Consider the following 16,437-nt stretch of genomic DNA (forward strand, 5'->3'; position numbering starts at 1 on the left):
TTGAGTTTAATTTCTCTACTTTGTAATTTTTACCTTGGTTACGTTTTATGTCTCCGGGAACTTCTGTTTGTTCGCCGGCTTAGTTTTGAAAGAAGAGAGAAATATAAATATATTTTGTTTTCTTATTTTTTCAACCTTAAGTTTCTCATACAAAGACATTGTACTTTTATAGTGATACAATGTTTTAACCTAGAGTCTAGATCCTTCTACACTTGTCCAGCTGGTATTGTTTGTTTCATAATGTCATCGGTATCACATGATCCCAGAAGCTCAAACCTATTATGTAATGTTACTTTCGAATCTCCTGCAGCTCCTGCTGACTCTCTCAGTTTTGTCTTTGTCTTTTGTTGCAGGTAACCGTTGACTTGAGTTAGGCTTAGAAACTGATGGGCTTGAGCTGGACCCGAGTTCTACTGGATCTGTACCAGAAACAATACCGTTTGAGATTGTAGTGTTTATAAGTTTTCCTTTTTTGGACTTTAGACTCCGAAAATATTCCTGTTCTCCGTCGGCTAAATTGTAATTTACCATATATCCTTTTAAATTTTATAATATCAGTTCAAAAAAAAAAAGAAGCACATTCTTCTTCTTCAATCCATGTTGTCAAAGCTAGAAAAGAATCATATTTCTATTTTATTATATTTTGTTTGAATGGAATAGAAAGACATATTAGACTTATGATGACTCTTGTCGGCCATTATTTCTTGGCCAACGATTTTTTCAGAAGATAACTCGATTGTTTTTAGCACGATTAAAGAGAGACACAAAATCGAGTAAACCATTAAGGTTGCAATTGAAAAGTAAAGGCTATATATATATGTATGATCCACCTCCCACGTACGTATGTTTACGCTTAGAATTTTATTATTCGTATATTTGCTTTTCATTTCAGTTGTCCAACTTCTAAGTTTTTCCACTAGTACTATATGAAAATATTTGTACGAAAATAATATACGATTTAATCACTGAATGCGTAGCTCTATCGTTCTTTTTATTATTCATGTAATCACTTTCTAGTATCAATTTCGTAGGTCTTCCACTACTAATATATGAAATATTTAATAGGAAAATGATATGAGATATATTCTTCCATCACTAAATGCGTGACTCTGTAGTTTTGGGGCTGAAAAGGTTCTAACCCCTCCACTACTTCTATAGACCACTTTTCTCCCACGGTCGCCTCTTCGTAGATATGTACTCGTAGAAATAAATAAAAGTGAGAAATCTTTGATTTTGTTTTTCTTTAGTGTGTATCAATTATCCTAACTATTTGGCTCTAATGATGTCTTTTATGTTTGTGTAGTAATCATAAATATTGTTAAAAATATATAATAAAAAAATCACAAAAGACTTATATATGCCCATGAATTATATATGCTTCCTTCCGTGCCGTGCCAAAAGAATTTCTAATGGTTGTGAGATTGATAATTGGGACATGATATGTATTTCTAATTACTCGATATTTATATATACATAACATAGAGTATACCCTAAGTTGATCATAGATATACCTAAATTTGCTTATATAATAGGTTTCACTCAACTTCAAGTAAGGTCAAACTGAAAAGACGTTCAATTTTAGTTGTTGTTGAAAAAGACGCTCAGTTTTTGCTTTTGCTTTAATCCGCCATAGTAAAAGGCTAAAAGCGATGTATGATGATGAACCTGAACTTGAGATTTCATGAGAAAAAAAAAACTCTTGTGTTTTGACCAAATTCTTTTGTTTCTCCAGGGATCTTTGCTTTTTTAAGACCAATCAAAGCTTGGAAACTTAGTGAAACTCATTGTGTCAACAATCTAGAGTCAAGGGGTTAATTCCATTTTGTCGTACTTTAAGTTAAAATATTTCCCACTGAACCGACAATACTTTGTTTTTACGGGTTTGTAATGAAAATAGGGTTTAAACATTTTTTTTTGTATAGTAGCATCGAAACTTACGTTACGAGATTTTTATCTTCTAAGAACTGTACTGCGAGCATATTGTACCAAATGTGTTTAATTGAAGAGAATATGTATTAGATACCACAATTTAGATGGATAATAAAGAAAATACCATATTGTCTATAGTACATGTTTCTTCAGCAGGAGGAATTTACGCCACTCTCCTTCAGTAGGTGACCAGCATAGTGGGGACCACCACTTCCAGCCCATTTGTTGAGGGCTCGGCTGTAAACTCCCCTACCCAAAAACTGGTAATTACCTTGTTTTTTTGATACTGTAGTATCTTCTTCATTTTTCTCCAAAATTGTGACATCCACCAATATTACCCTTAATTGAATATACTCTAAAACTGAATAATCTAACTCACATCATACTGAAACACTAACTTTTTTTTTGATATCTTACTCAACAACTCAAATCCATTAAGGAAATATTGTCAAAGGTTGAATTATCAACTTTTACTAATGAAAAACTGATTACAGTGTATGTGATATTGTGATCTTATAAAGTCGAACACCAAACAACAATTGTATCAAACGAAAACTTATTTATTTCCAATGTGTGTGCTAAGAAGTTTTAAAGTGGGTTAAAAACATTTTCTTTCGGCCTAAACAAGATTAGCATAGAGTGAGAATCAATGGGCCGAATCAAATAAACGATGAGGTTATAGACCAAAATGGGCTCAATAGAAAAGATTTAAGCAAAAGTGAATCTCAATTCAGTAAATCACATGCGTACCATTTTGATTTACCGCTTGGAACAACGGTCCCAACATGGCGTGTGAAGTAGTGCCTGATCCGGTGATCCCATTCTAGTTTTTCCTAGAAAGTAAATTATAAAACACTCCTTGAAAATGTGCTGTATTCTATTCAAATCATATTATCATACTAGAAAATAATTTTCTTGGGGAAAATTTTTTTTTTGGTTAAACTTATCCGTAAATATATAACTTTTTTTTTGCCTATGTAGCATTTTTAATTCATGTGTTTGCTTATTTTATTTCTCGCTCCAATAGGTTTCTTTAACAAATGCAGTTCTATTAATCAATACACGCCATGTATTTCATTGATTTTTCTAATAACGAATTCTTAAGATAAAGAGAGATAGTAATAGTTTGACAAAAAAAAAAAGAGAGATAGTAATTGTAAGCAATCCCTAGTTTTATCGGATTTAATCTAGAGAATGAATACTTCAAGTCGTCTTTTTATATTATCGGACTATTGGTGTATATGAAGGTAGCGTAGACTCTGCGTACCTACTGATAAATAAATAGATGTGCTTCTACGTCGATTCTAGCTATAGAAAATAACGTATTATTTAAGACAACAAAATCTTAATAATTTATATATAGTACTAGATGTGATTCTTTAATTACCCCAAAAAAGAAATATCTTTCATGTGATTCCTTGGTTATCTACATTCACGGTTATCTATACCCTTCCTTGTCTTACTTGATTTCCATAAAATAATACAACTATGGTAATTAATTAGTGGCTACAGAAATGAAATAACATTGTTGTGTGTTTTATTCAAAGTCACGAACTATTCTATAAGCTTCAAAATAAAGATTATAATACACCTAGTCCATATTTTTTTAGTAATTGGGTCTATAGATAGGATTTTTGCCGATCCAAGTTTTGTAATATTTATGTGAATTCTACGAAGATCGAATGTAGATGACCGCTCTCCGTTTAAAAATTAATAGTATTATTACTTCAGTGTGTATATGACACTATTATTATATCATCGCCCTGCCACTGATCTCATGAATAAAATTGTTGTTAACAAATGATACGTTGATGCAGTTACTTTAACCATTTTTTTATAGAAAAGACCAAACCTTAATGGTATTGGTAGTACTAAGTGTGGATCGAAGTAAGTTTTGTTTTGTGAAACTATCACATGTACTACATCGGTAGTTAATCCCATTTCCCAAAAGACCATGAACCAAAAATAAATAAGTTCTACGCGCATATATATATATATATATACAAATATTGTTTACACTATTACAATTTACAATATTACATGAATCTGTTTCCCTGTGAGTAAGAAAGATTTCTTATATCAAACCATAAATGAACCAAGACCAATCAGTTAATTAATAAAACGACCACCTATATATATACATTATGGTCGTTTTATTGACTATTGAAGCCACTTAACAACAAACACAAACGCCGCGCCCATGCCTCTCTTTATACATACTACATTGAACGTAGTCATTAACCATATCGGCGTCTCTATATACATACTACATTGAACGTGGTCATAAACCTATAGGGTCCTTTCTTGGGATCATTCAATATACTAGTATACACTTATGTTTACATCAGTGAGTTACGACAACTAATTAAAGCTCCCCTGATAATATTATGCGGTCTCGTGTTTTTACAAAGACACAACCAATGTAGAACCCTACCTTTTAAAAAGAAAAAGAAAGATTATACTATGTCTTTCTATATATAAATTAGTTCTATGCCTTTGTTTTTTCTTTTTGGAACCTAGCTTTTATATTTATATCTTTCGATCTCGTGCTACTTAGTTCAAACTCATTGTAAGCTAAGCACATCAAATCCCCAAAAAGGATAAAATTTAATCGCACCATATAGTATTACAAATTAAAAGAATGCATAAATGGTAAAGAGGAGACTCATCTCGAGGCGACACGAGCACTTTTCCGGCTATTCCTCCCACCACACACCACACCACACCACATATCACCATGGAAACTCTACAAAGCCTTTCTCTGGATTCCCGTGACTGTGACTTCTTTCTCTCTCTCACTCTTTGATTTTTTCACCTCCAAGAATTTGCCACCGGTTTTCGTGTTTTTAACGTCTATGCCCTACACCCACAATTTATATTTCATGTCTAAGTAAGTAAAACTTAATTTCAGTCCCCATACCTTCTTCACTACGCTCTAACTAATTAAATCGCAGGCTTCAAATTGTTCTTGACGAAGTTTATACGCTTATGCAGTTATATAATATTAGTAGTATTGTTTGGTTAAGTAGGGTTTAGTGAAGAGTTAAAGAACAATTTTGCTTGTTGTGGGTTAATTAGTAGACTAGAAAATAAAACCACATCATCACCACCAAATATGTGAGATGGGGAATTTCGAGCGGCTCTCTTTTCCATTTGATCAACTATTGGTTTTGCATTTATTACGTAAACATTTGCATTTAGGATTTCGCATAAGCTTCTTAATGGTGGCTAAATGTTTTGCACAATATTTCATGCATAAAATTCAGCAAGGACATAAGGTATAATCGCCATTAATATGCTTAGAAACACTAAGTAGTGGAATATCTAGGTTTAATATACGACTATTAATCAATTATTACCCTATTTTATTGAGAAATTTTTAAAAAAGAAACCATCTCCTACAATTCTACAAACCATAACGAAGTGAATTTATTTAAAAATTCAAAAATTTGGATATATTCGACAAAAGTAAAATATTAATTGATTTTTAAATAATTTTTTCTTGTTTAAACCTATGCTAAATACACATTTTTCTTAACGAAGACAAACTTTTTTTTGGTTTTACATAATTAAATACCTATATAAGTAAAACTCTATATCCCTAATTAGAAGAAATATGTTTGTTAGTGTCCACTCTAATTAGAATTAATGTATTAATTTTATAATGGACATATCTCTCCAGACCTCCAGTAAATTTTTGTTTCTAACTGTTTGCCGGCCGGCGTCGACTTTATTGACGCCGGTCGGTGTTCCCTTTTGTTTGTAATTTCAATTCTCTATTTTCGTTTATAAAACCCTCAATAATTTGGCCAATGATTTCTCCAAATTCATTGGCTCTTTTGTTTCAATTCTTCATAATTTTTCTCTCCTTTGGGATGAGATTCACTCCGACCATAATCCGACGACGAGTTCTTCGGTGGTGTGTCGATGTCTTTCCTCTGGAGTTTTCTTCATGTGGTTTCCCTTGTTCGTTGATTGAAATTGATCTTCATCAGTATTGCTTTTGCTTTGGCATGAAATGCTTTTTGAAAGATGATTTTCAATCCCGGAGTTGGATTAGATGATGGCGATAATTGATCAAATCTTAGCGGTAAACAACTTCTCCGTCTCTGTTCAGCGGTTATGGGCATCTTACTCTCACTCCTAAAGGCGGGGGCAATGTTCAATGTTGATGGTTTTTCATATTGGTGCTTAACAAATTTTGCTCTATTGATTGGTCTTTGTGGATGTGGTGACGTTTTCTTTGGATCCAATGATAGAGTACGGTTAATGTTTGATGGAATATGGTTTTTATGGTCTTGTTTTTTCATCTTGCGAAGATGGCTTATTCATCAGATTGCTCAAATCGGAGAAAAGCGATTCTATTTCATGTGCTTGGTGTGTATGTTGGTGATTTATCGTTATATATGGTGGAACATACTTTCAAGTACGTTTCGGTGGTCTTGGAGATTGAAGTTATCTACAGTAACCATTCATAAATGTCCATTGAGGAATATCAACAAAGGAATCAAGATTATGGATCTATCATGGGTGATATTTACAACTAAAATATCACCATCTCCTAATACAGGAGATGAAAATGTTTGTGTGGCTAGCGATGTAACTGATGGATCACAACCTTTTGATTTTCAGAAAAAGGTTTGGTGCTACATAAAAGGAAAGATAGCCCAACAAGAAGATCAAAATAGATTGACGAAGACGATGAAAGAAAATAACATATTGATTAATTTGTTAGCGTGTAAGGCTTATCTGTGACAGAAAGCAACATATCTTTTCACTCTCTCGTTTATTTATTTCGTTACACTTAAATTTTGGTTGTATGGTATGCGGAGCTTCATTTTGTATGCTCATTGATACATTTGTTTTTTTCGGTTTCAAATTAATAAAGAACAATGATGTTAAAAGAAAAAAAACTAATAGAGAGACGTAACAGGAGGCAGGAGGGATTTACATAACCCCGACACGTGGTAGTGAAATATGAGTAGAGGACGGCAGAAAAAATCTGAATCATTTGGGGGCAAAAAGAGAAAAGAGAGAGAGGAGTATGAACCGAGGGATAGCCGGTGACTATATATTATCAGTCTGCAAATTGCACATTCTCCTCACCTTTCCCAACAAAGAGACTCACAGAGTCTCTCCTTATAGATTATTTTCTTCCCCCAATTCTTCCGATTTTCTGCAATTTCTCTTCTCTTATCAAAAACATTTTCATAATTAATAAATGAACACTTTCCCTTAGACTCACATAGTTATTTGTTTTTATCTCTTCCTTTTCGTTTTAGACGAGACCACCATAGAGGCTTTGATTTTTTTTTTTGACAATCCATAGAGGCTTTGATATATCACTTGTAAGACTGAAACTCTAGGGTTTTACCGCTCTTACGTTATTTAGTTCTTTGTTTAATTATTTTGTTTTGCTTATTTGTTTCTAATTTAGTTTTGGCATTTTCATCATAATCTGTCTCCCATGTGTACTTTTGTCGTTATCTTTTTGAATTTGAATAAGTCAGTAAATCATAGTAGTATTACTAATTTTTATACCTGACTTAAGCCAGTTGTGACCCAATGGTTAACAAAAAAAAAAAAAAAAAAAAAAAACCTTACCTTTAAAGTATTAACTAGGGAATAACTCGCACATAGTGCATGATAAATCGATTTAAAGAAAAATTTTATAAGTAAAATTATTATCCTAGAACCAATATCTGTTTGTGTCAAACATATTAATAAGTAAAGTTTTTTATTTACTTATTCAAAGTTGTGTTTTTTTGTGTAAAAATATGTTTCACCCGTGAAATCTTTGAATGTATAAGAGATTTTACAGTAGAAAAAATATTGATAAAATGTTACTATTTATTGCAACATGTCTTTTATGTGGTTTAAAAATCAAATTCATATCTTCTTATGTTTTATTATGTAATCATAACAATTTTGCATGTTTTCTTATGTAATCATAACAATATATACTAAATTACTCGATAGTCTAATTATTTAATTTTATTATATGTTAGTAACAATGGGATTCTAAACTAAATTTTCTAAAGATAATCTAATTTATTGATTTAATATTTTTGATTATGCTATTTAAATCTTTTGAGCTACTCGGTTTGTTAATTTTTTCTATAAATAACGGATTACTACCAAAAAACCTTTATAAAAAATTAATGAAATTCCAAAATCAACGCATTCGTGTAAGAATATATTTCACTCGTGAAATATGTGAACATGGTAAAGAAAATATTTATAAAATGTTACAATTTATGGCAATATATATTTTTGTGTGTTTTAAAAATCAAATTTATATTTATGGTTTATCGAGTAACTATAACAATTTTGCATAATCTAATAATCACTCATTTCAAATATATTATGATTTTTTTTGGGTACTAAATTTATTTATAATGTGATAAGGGTTATTTTCTCATTCCTTTTTAATAGCACATAGATGAATATACAATTAGAACGTATATTCCTATTCGGTTATCAATATTTCTATTTTTAATGAATAATCACACTAAATGTTGAGATTAATTAGTTTACATACTTAGATATATATAAATTATCACACATCAGAATATCCCCTAATTTGTTGTCATTTTTATATTTATTTATGAATATATATAAATCTTGTATTTATTGAGAATTATTTTAATGAATTGGAGATAATTCAGGGGTAATATACTTTTTTTATAATCAATTATAATAACTACTGAAAGCTTGTTATTTAAATTATTATAGTGATATACTAACATAAAAAATAACATTTCATTTTATATGACTAACACCTGTGCCGATACTTTAGCAAAAACTATTGTTGTACACCCTATACTCCATGGGAGATGTTTAATTTCTGTCCAAATTTCTTACAACAATATGTAAACAATGATCTCATCTGATTGTTAATAAAAATTTTGGAAGGAAAAAAAAGTTATATGTTTTTATTTTTATTAACTTTATATTAATTGATATGTTTTTATAGCCTTTTTAGAATATTTTACTTATACTAATTTTAAGAAATCAATATAATTTTGACTTGTATATTTGTAAGTAAATTTTGGTGAAATTTTGCCTTAAAATAAGTATGTAATTATTTAATTAGTTTTAATATGAGATATTTAAATTTGTGTGAAAAATGATGATATAATTATTATTCAATTAATTGTTTTTTAAAAATATATATATAATGACATGTTAATGTAATTAAGTAGAAAGTTTAAGGATATTTTGCTAAAATATGCACAGAGCTCTCTAGTGACGACACATCAGCCTTTTCAAAAGTGTGCTTCTCTATTTATATATATGATATATTTTATTACTCATATATACTTTAAATAAGAACTATTTATTTTCATATGGTTCTAATATTGTCCATGGAAATACAGGAATAATCAAATGACATAACCTGATATTTTTTGGAAGAAGCCTAGTCCCTCTATCAGTAGAGCCAAACAAGATGTAAATTTAATTTAATATGATGATTTTTCGTAGAAATTTGGCTAAAGAATTAAGAATCAAATTTGGCTAAAGAATTAAGAATCAAATTTTTTTAATCAACTAATTTGTGAGGTAGCATTTGTAGAAGTTGATATTTTTAGGTAGTTAAAATTGTTGTTGTACAGTCAAACTTTTTTTTTTCCTTAGTTGTTTTTTTTTTTTTTGGTTTCTAACAAATTTGGTATAGGAAAAAAGAGGTAACCAATAATTTAGCGGGAAAAATGTCACATCAAAGGTAACAGATTATTCCTGGATTGTACGTATATATCCATCTTACTTAGAAAACTAGTTTCAGAATATGTCATTTGATTATTCCTCTGCGCTTAGATTCTACGTACAGCAGACTGATCACTCTGAGTGGTTCAGTCTGGAAGGAAGCCATAAAAGGAAGCTTTCTTCTGAATTTTCTATTTTTCTTTCTTTTTCTCATTCGTAGAATTATTGCAGATAGGTTTTTAGTCATATTTTAATATAATGATAAAAAGTTAGAAGGATTTAGCAAAATCTAAAAAGTGGAATAAGAACTTTCCTTGTAGCAGACCTACACCTGCTCGATATTAGTATATATATATGTAGTATGAGTTATTTTAATGTGTATTTGAATTGATAAATTCATTGGTTGTTTTAATATCATATGACATGTGTTAATACTTAATACTAAAGATATATTTGTGTCAGCTTTTTTAATTTATACGAAGTAACCATAATATTTTCATACATGTATAGATTTACTATTTAGTTAAAAAATCTCTTTTAAAAGATGTTTCAGTATCACTTGATCGAATTCTTTCCTAATTTTATTTTTAAATAATTAATCAACTTAGTTTCGGTTAATTATACCCAGCGTACAGTAGAGTACAATGAAGTTGATCACGAAGTTCAGTTTTGGTTATATTGCGACAACGTAAAGCACCTATATATGCATGTTTAATAAAGATGCATAATCGATTATACTATGATCACCATTTTGAAACATTATTTTTGGTTGGCAACTAATTAAAACATAATGTTTAGTATACCAATGAATACTAAATTTTTATATGTGCCATACTAAAAAAATTCACATGTGAAATCAAGTTTGGTGCACATGTACTTCTACTAGTATATTCTTCAAAACACATACTTATATATTTTGATAAGTATTATAAAATGAACGATGTTAATGGATGACACAAGGCATGCGATTAAAAAAGAGGGCTGGCTCCTAGCACAATACAATCTCCTAGTGTGCAAAGGACATAAGCAATAATAACTTTAAACTTAAACATGCTGTTTAATTTAATTAATTCATAAAAACTCTTTCTTTTGACGGGTGCGAAGATCGATTTAGCGGTCAACAGATTTTTACTTGGGGAGACCAAAACAAATTCCCCTACCAATTTTACGATTTTTCTTTACATTTTTTAATGTTCTTGTCCACCAGAAAACTTTAAAGTAAAATTAAAAGAATATATTTTTCTCTTGTTAATCGAAGCAATTTTTTTTTTTTGTATGATCTTAATATTTAATGAATTGGCTCTTATAATATTGCATGAACGTACACATGCGGAAGAGAGAGAATTCAGGGATCTACAATAAATTATAGCTTCTAAATTTAGAGTAACCTAGTTGCTATTTTTGCTGTATATTGTAAAATGTACGCATGTATATTGACATCCATACGTACGTCGGCGTATGCTTAAACATGCATAGATGGATCGATACGCAAGTATACATGGTAAGTAAAGGAGAGAGCTGTAGAGAGCTGTAGATTGGGAAAGAGAGACTTTACGTAGAATGGTCAAATGGTAATTAAGGCGTAGAGGTGAGTTGCAGAGTGTGGGAATGCTGGGCTTTGTGGAGTCATGAATCGCATTAAACGAGGACGTGAGTTCCCATGATCCTAGTGGGGTTTAGAGAGAGAAGCTCAAACGAGAGAGAGAGTTAAAATCTTCTTTTTTTTTTCTAAAAACATTATAAGTAATTTCAATCGTGAGTGATAAATTAATTTGCGTAAAGTGTTGGATTTTTTCGGTTGGAATCTTAGGTTTTGTCTTACTATAGACCGCCCATTTTGTCTAATCAAATTTATTCACATTTTACCGATTTCTGTATATATCTATCGAAATAAATTAATGGAAGTAAATTAGTTTTCCAAATGTCTTATAGTATGAGGACTTCTAAACAGCAGCATAGTAAAGAAATTAAATTGGATAGAGTTTATTACGTTCTGATAACAAATTAGAAATTCAGATTATGGTAATTTAGATAAGTTTTACAGAATGGAGGTTCTTGTTCAAAACGTATAACAAATGTTAAATACTATGATTCTTTGGGATATATATTATGTATATCCAATAAATAGGACCAATACTATATGTGTTGGTATTTACAAGCGTGTATACAAATATATTTATGCATTTATAAAACATTTCAAATACAAAACTGTCATGTGCCAGACCCGTTGCATATAATTACGTCAATCGTGCACCTTTATTATTGCAGATATTCCATGCTAGTGATATCGTCGTATATTCACCGATATTTAAATCCGACAGAATACGTTGGTAAAGTGTTAGAAAAAGAAAAAAAATCAATGCTGGTTTAAAATGGACTCGTTCATATAATAATTCTAAACAATAGTAATGTATAGTGCATATATAATTATTTATACAACAAATAATATTCTAAAAGGGTCTCTCAACCATAAAACTTCTCTGGTCTTCCACAAAGTTCATCTCTCACAAGTATCTTCTCCTTTGTTAAAAACCCTAAACTTATCATAGAGTAGCTTTTTAGAGAGAGAGAGAGAGAGAGAGAGGGAGAGAGGAAAAGAAAGAGGTTATATAAATCTGAAGAATACTTCTACCAATCTTTGAAAAGTAGTCTTGATCATTAAATTCTCTTTCCCCAATCCTTGATTATTGAATCTTCCTTTCTTCTTTGATTGGCTTAGAGCTTGGTATATTGATCATACCAAAGTGGTAGTGATTGATTGCTTACCCCGAACACAAACCAAACGAATTTGACTCGAAAAGAAGAATATGAATTCTAACAACTGGCTTGGCTTTCCTCTTTCACCAAACAACTCTTCTTTGCCTCCTCATGAATACAACCTTGGCTTGGTCAGCGACCATATGGACAACCCTTTTCAAACACAAGGTAATACCTCTATATATATATTTATATATACACATATGATTCTCTTTTCATGTTTAACTATATACTAAGATAACAAAATGTAATTTTGTAGAGTGGAATATGATCAATCCACACGGTGGAGGAGGTGAAGGAGGACAGGTTCCAAAAGTGGCCGATTTTCTTGGTGTGAGCAAACCGGACGAAAACCAATCCGACCACCTAGTAGCTTACAACGACTCAGATTACTACTTCCATACCAATAGCTTGATGCCTAGCGTCCAATCAAACGACGTCGTTGTAGCAGCTTGTGACTCCAACACTCCTAACAACAATAGCTATCATGAGCTTCAAGAAAGTGCTCACAATTTACAGTCACTCACTTTGTCCATGGGGACCACCACCGCTGGTAATAACGCTGCAGCCAAAGCTTCACCGTCCGAGACCACCGGAGAAAACACTAGCGGTGGAGCACTAGCCGTTGTTGAGACGGCCACGCCGAGACGTGCATTAGACACTTTTGGACAACGAACATCGATCTATCGTGGTGTCACAAGGTTAGATATGTGACTCATCACTCTTTTTATTTGATTCTTTAATGATTTTGTGATCTATATTTAAGTGTAATGATGAAATGTGCATATATAGACATCGATGGACTGGTCGATATGAGGCTCATCTATGGGATAATAGTTGTAGAAGGGAAGGGCAGTCTAGGAAAGGAAGACAAGGTAAGTAATTAAATAAAGGTTTTGTCTTTTAATTTTCATTTGGCTCAGACTAACTATGTTTTGTCTTCACTCTTTGTTCTTAATGCGTAAATCTTGGGAATCATATAAACAACCGTCCAGTTTACTTGGGTGAGTACGTCGAATTGGAATTTGTTTTCTTTATCATCCTCGTGGACTAATTAATTATATTATGTCGTTAAAAGAAACTAAATTAAACCAAATTCTTGGTATAGGTGGGTATGACAAAGAAGATAAAGCAGCAAGATCATATGATCTAGCAGCACTTAAGTACTGGGGTCCTTCAACTACTACTAATTTCCCTGTATGTTGGTTCATATTTTATTGCAATCATCTCTTGATTATTAGTTGTGTATGATTCAAATCTTTGATTCATTATACAATATATATTAGATTACTAACTACGAGAAAGAAGTAGAGGAAATGAAGCACATGACGAGACAAGAGTTCGTGGCTGCTATTAGAAGGTGTTTTCTTTTGCGTTCTTCCGTAGGGCATTTTTCATATAAATCGAAAACATTCCTAATCTAGTTACATCTTTATCTATACGTACGTCAAATCACAGGAAAAGTAGCGGATTTTCAAGAGGCGCCTCAATGTATCGAGGAGTTACAAGGTTTATAATATATATTACCATACTTCTTATAAGAAGCATATACTAAAAATATATATTTACTTGACGTTGACCCCCAAATAAAAACACATCTTTACTTGTCATTTATATATAGGCATCACCAACATGGAAGATGGCAAGCAAGGATCGGCCGAGTCGCCGGAAACAAAGACCTCTACTTGGGAACTTTTAGTAAGTACTTAGTTCTTAGACTTTTGAGTACTACGTTTGGTAGGCAAACCACAAGGAGTCGTTTTAACTATTTATAGGTTCAGAATAAATTTAACTCACGGTGGAGTTAATTAAACCTTAAAAAACGGAGCGCGGTACATATATACCATCATCTTACATGAATGGTATGGTTAATCTTATTTAGGCACTGAGGAAGAAGCAGCGGAAGCTTATGATATAGCTGCGATCAAGTTTAGAGGACTTAATGCAGTGACCAACTTTGAAATCAACCGGTATGACGTCAAAGCCATCCTAGAGAGCAGCACTCTTCCCATAGGAGGAGGTGCAGCTAAGCGGCTTAAAGAAGCTCAAGCTCTTGAATCTTCGAGGAAACGCGAGGCCGAAATGATAGCCCTTGGTTCAAGTTTCCAGTACGGTGGTGGCTCGAGCTCAGGCTCTGGCTCGAGCTCATCAAGGCTTCAGCTTCAACCTTACCCTCTAAGCATTCAACAACCATTGGAGCCTTTTCTATCTCTTCAGAACAATGACATCTCTCAATACAGCAACAACAGTGCTCATGATTCCTCCTCTTTTAATCACCATAGCTATATCCAGACACAGCTTCATCTCCATCAACAGACCAATAATTACTTGCAGCAACAATCGAGCCAGAACTCCCAGCAGCTCTACAACGCGTATCTCCATAGCAATCCGGCTCTGCTTCACGGCCTTGTCTCGACCTCTATCGTTGACAACAATAATAACAATGGAGGCTCTAGTGGGAGCTACAACACTGCAGCATTTCTTGGGAACCACGGTATTGGTATTGGGTCGAGCTCGACCGTTGGATCGGCTGAGGAGTTTCCAACCGTTAAAACAGATTACGATATGCCTTCCAGTGATGGGACCGGAGGGTATAGTGGTTGGACCGGTGAGTCTGTCCAGGGGTCAAATCCTGGTGGTGTTTTCTCAATGTGGAATGAGTAAACAAGGATCTCTTTCTTGTGTCACAAGGAAGGGTCTTAGTAGTAACTATTTTAATCAGTACTTTCATTTTTCTTTTTCTTTCTTCTTTTGGAAGTAATAGGATCAATTTAGAAGGGACCTTTGGTAGAAGAATTTAGGTGACGCAAGAGGTTCTTTTAATATTTACGGCTAAGGTAATGATTCTCAGAATGGTTCTTGAGGGTTAGGGTTTTATGGGTACTCGTTAAGTTTAAGGGTACCCAAATTTTGTTTAAAGCTAACCCTTTTGACTAATTTCCAAACTTGTAATTCGTTTATAGAGATATTTTCTCTATTTCTTATTTTATTATTATCTATATGTATACCAAAGCGAGCCGACAAAAAAAAGTCAAAGATTAGTAAGATAGTTTGTTAAATTTGTTTGGAAAGCATTCACCAAATCAACCTATTATATATCACATAATATAAAACTAATCTTGTATAAAGCCCAAAAGAACAACCTTTCTCTTGATATATATTTTAATACCACTTAAGAAAGCTCACTATCATCTAGTGGTGAGACGTCAATTAGGCAAAGAAGAGGCATTTAAATGCAAATACAAACAGCTAAGGCCGCTCAGCATATACTTAAGAACTACATTAGAATAAAACGTTAAAAGTTAGTGGGAATCCTCTAATTAAGTCTCTAATCAAAAGAGCTTCCAATGGAATAATTACATATATAAACATATATAGTTATGTCTAGGAACTTAACATTGTCATTGAGTACAAATTAAGAACAAAACCATTAAAGATGGTGTCCCAAGGTCTTTCCTTCACCATAGTTTTTCTCTTGGCCACCCTAATCACACTTGGTGAAGCCAATAACAACCGTAAGCTCCTACAAACATACACTAACTACCAACCGGAACATTCTCCTCTTCCATCTCCGGTCTATTCTCCTCCGGCTGATCTTCCTCCTCCTCCTACGCCAGTCTATTCTCCTCCGGCTGATCTTCCCCCTCCTCCTACTCCAGTCTATTCTCCTCCAGCGGATCTTCCTCCTCATTCATCTCCGATCTATCCTCCTCCAGCTGATCTTCTTCCTCCTCCTACTCCGTTTTATTCTCCACCTGTGGATCTTCCTCTTCCCCCTACTCCGATCTACCCTCCTCCTCCTCAAGCTTACCAAGCCTACTATTACAGGAGATCTCCACCACCACCCGCCAGACCATGGTGGTGGTTGATATGAAGCGTTAAAGACACAGTGCATTAGTGATGTGATGCCTTTGATGTCTCTAAATTAACCCGAGGTTTCTTCTATATATATTTCAATCACAAATGTTGTTTTTGCTCTTTCGTAATGCGAGTGAAGTTATACATTAACGGTTTGTTTAACGTAACCTTTTGTTGTACTGCAAT

General features: G+C 32.7%; 2 protein-coding genes across 2 annotated transcripts; both read left to right on the top strand.

Moving 5' to 3' along the window:
* The first annotated feature begins 12,196 nt into the window (after positions 1 to 12,196).
* Positions 12,197 to 15,390, top strand: LOC104746499 (AP2-like ethylene-responsive transcription factor PLT1). Its single transcript, XM_010467990.3, has 9 exons — positions 12,197 to 12,561; positions 12,653 to 13,094; positions 13,186 to 13,268; positions 13,389 to 13,397; positions 13,502 to 13,590; positions 13,680 to 13,753; positions 13,852 to 13,902; positions 14,015 to 14,091; positions 14,276 to 15,390. Exons 1-9 carry the CDS (start codon positions 12,444 to 12,446, stop codon positions 15,055 to 15,057), a joined length of 1,725 nt encoding a protein of 574 aa, XP_010466292.1. The 5' UTR covers positions 12,197 to 12,443; the 3' UTR covers positions 15,058 to 15,390.
* A 426-nt stretch (positions 15,391 to 15,816) lies between these two features.
* Positions 15,817 to 16,348, top strand: LOC104746500 (uncharacterized). The gene has a single exon (XM_010467993.2). The coding sequence runs from the start codon at positions 15,830 to 15,832 to the stop codon at positions 16,265 to 16,267; it is 438 nt and encodes a 145-aa protein (XP_010466295.1). The 5' UTR covers positions 15,817 to 15,829; the 3' UTR covers positions 16,268 to 16,348.
* Positions 16,349 to 16,437: the final 89 nt, after the last annotated feature.

The sequence above is a fragment of the Camelina sativa genome, chromosome 15, assembly GCF_030686135.1.
Source record: "Camelina sativa cultivar CO46 ecotype springtype chromosome 15, ASM3068613v1".
Lineage (NCBI taxonomy): Eukaryota > Viridiplantae > Streptophyta > Magnoliopsida > Brassicales > Brassicaceae > Camelina > Camelina sativa.

What these genes read in the sequence shown, in the direction of transcription:
- LOC104746499 (XM_010467990.3), top strand. Translation starts at nt 12,444, where the DNA reads ATGAATTCTAACAACTGGCTTGGCTTTCCTCTTTCACCAAACAACTCT. An exon ending in CAACTACTACTAATTTCCCT is followed by an intron (nt 13,591 to 13,679) that starts GTATGTTGGTTC and finishes AATATATATTAG; the next exon opens with ATTACTAACTACGAGAAAGA. An exon ending in CCTCTACTTGGGAACTTTTA is followed by an intron (nt 14,092 to 14,275) that starts GTAAGTACTTAG and finishes AATCTTATTTAG; the next exon opens with GCACTGAGGAAGAAGCAGCG.
- LOC104746500 (XM_010467993.2), top strand. Translation starts at nt 15,830, where the DNA reads ATGGTGTCCCAAGGTCTTTCCTTCACCATAGTTTTTCTCTTGGCCACC.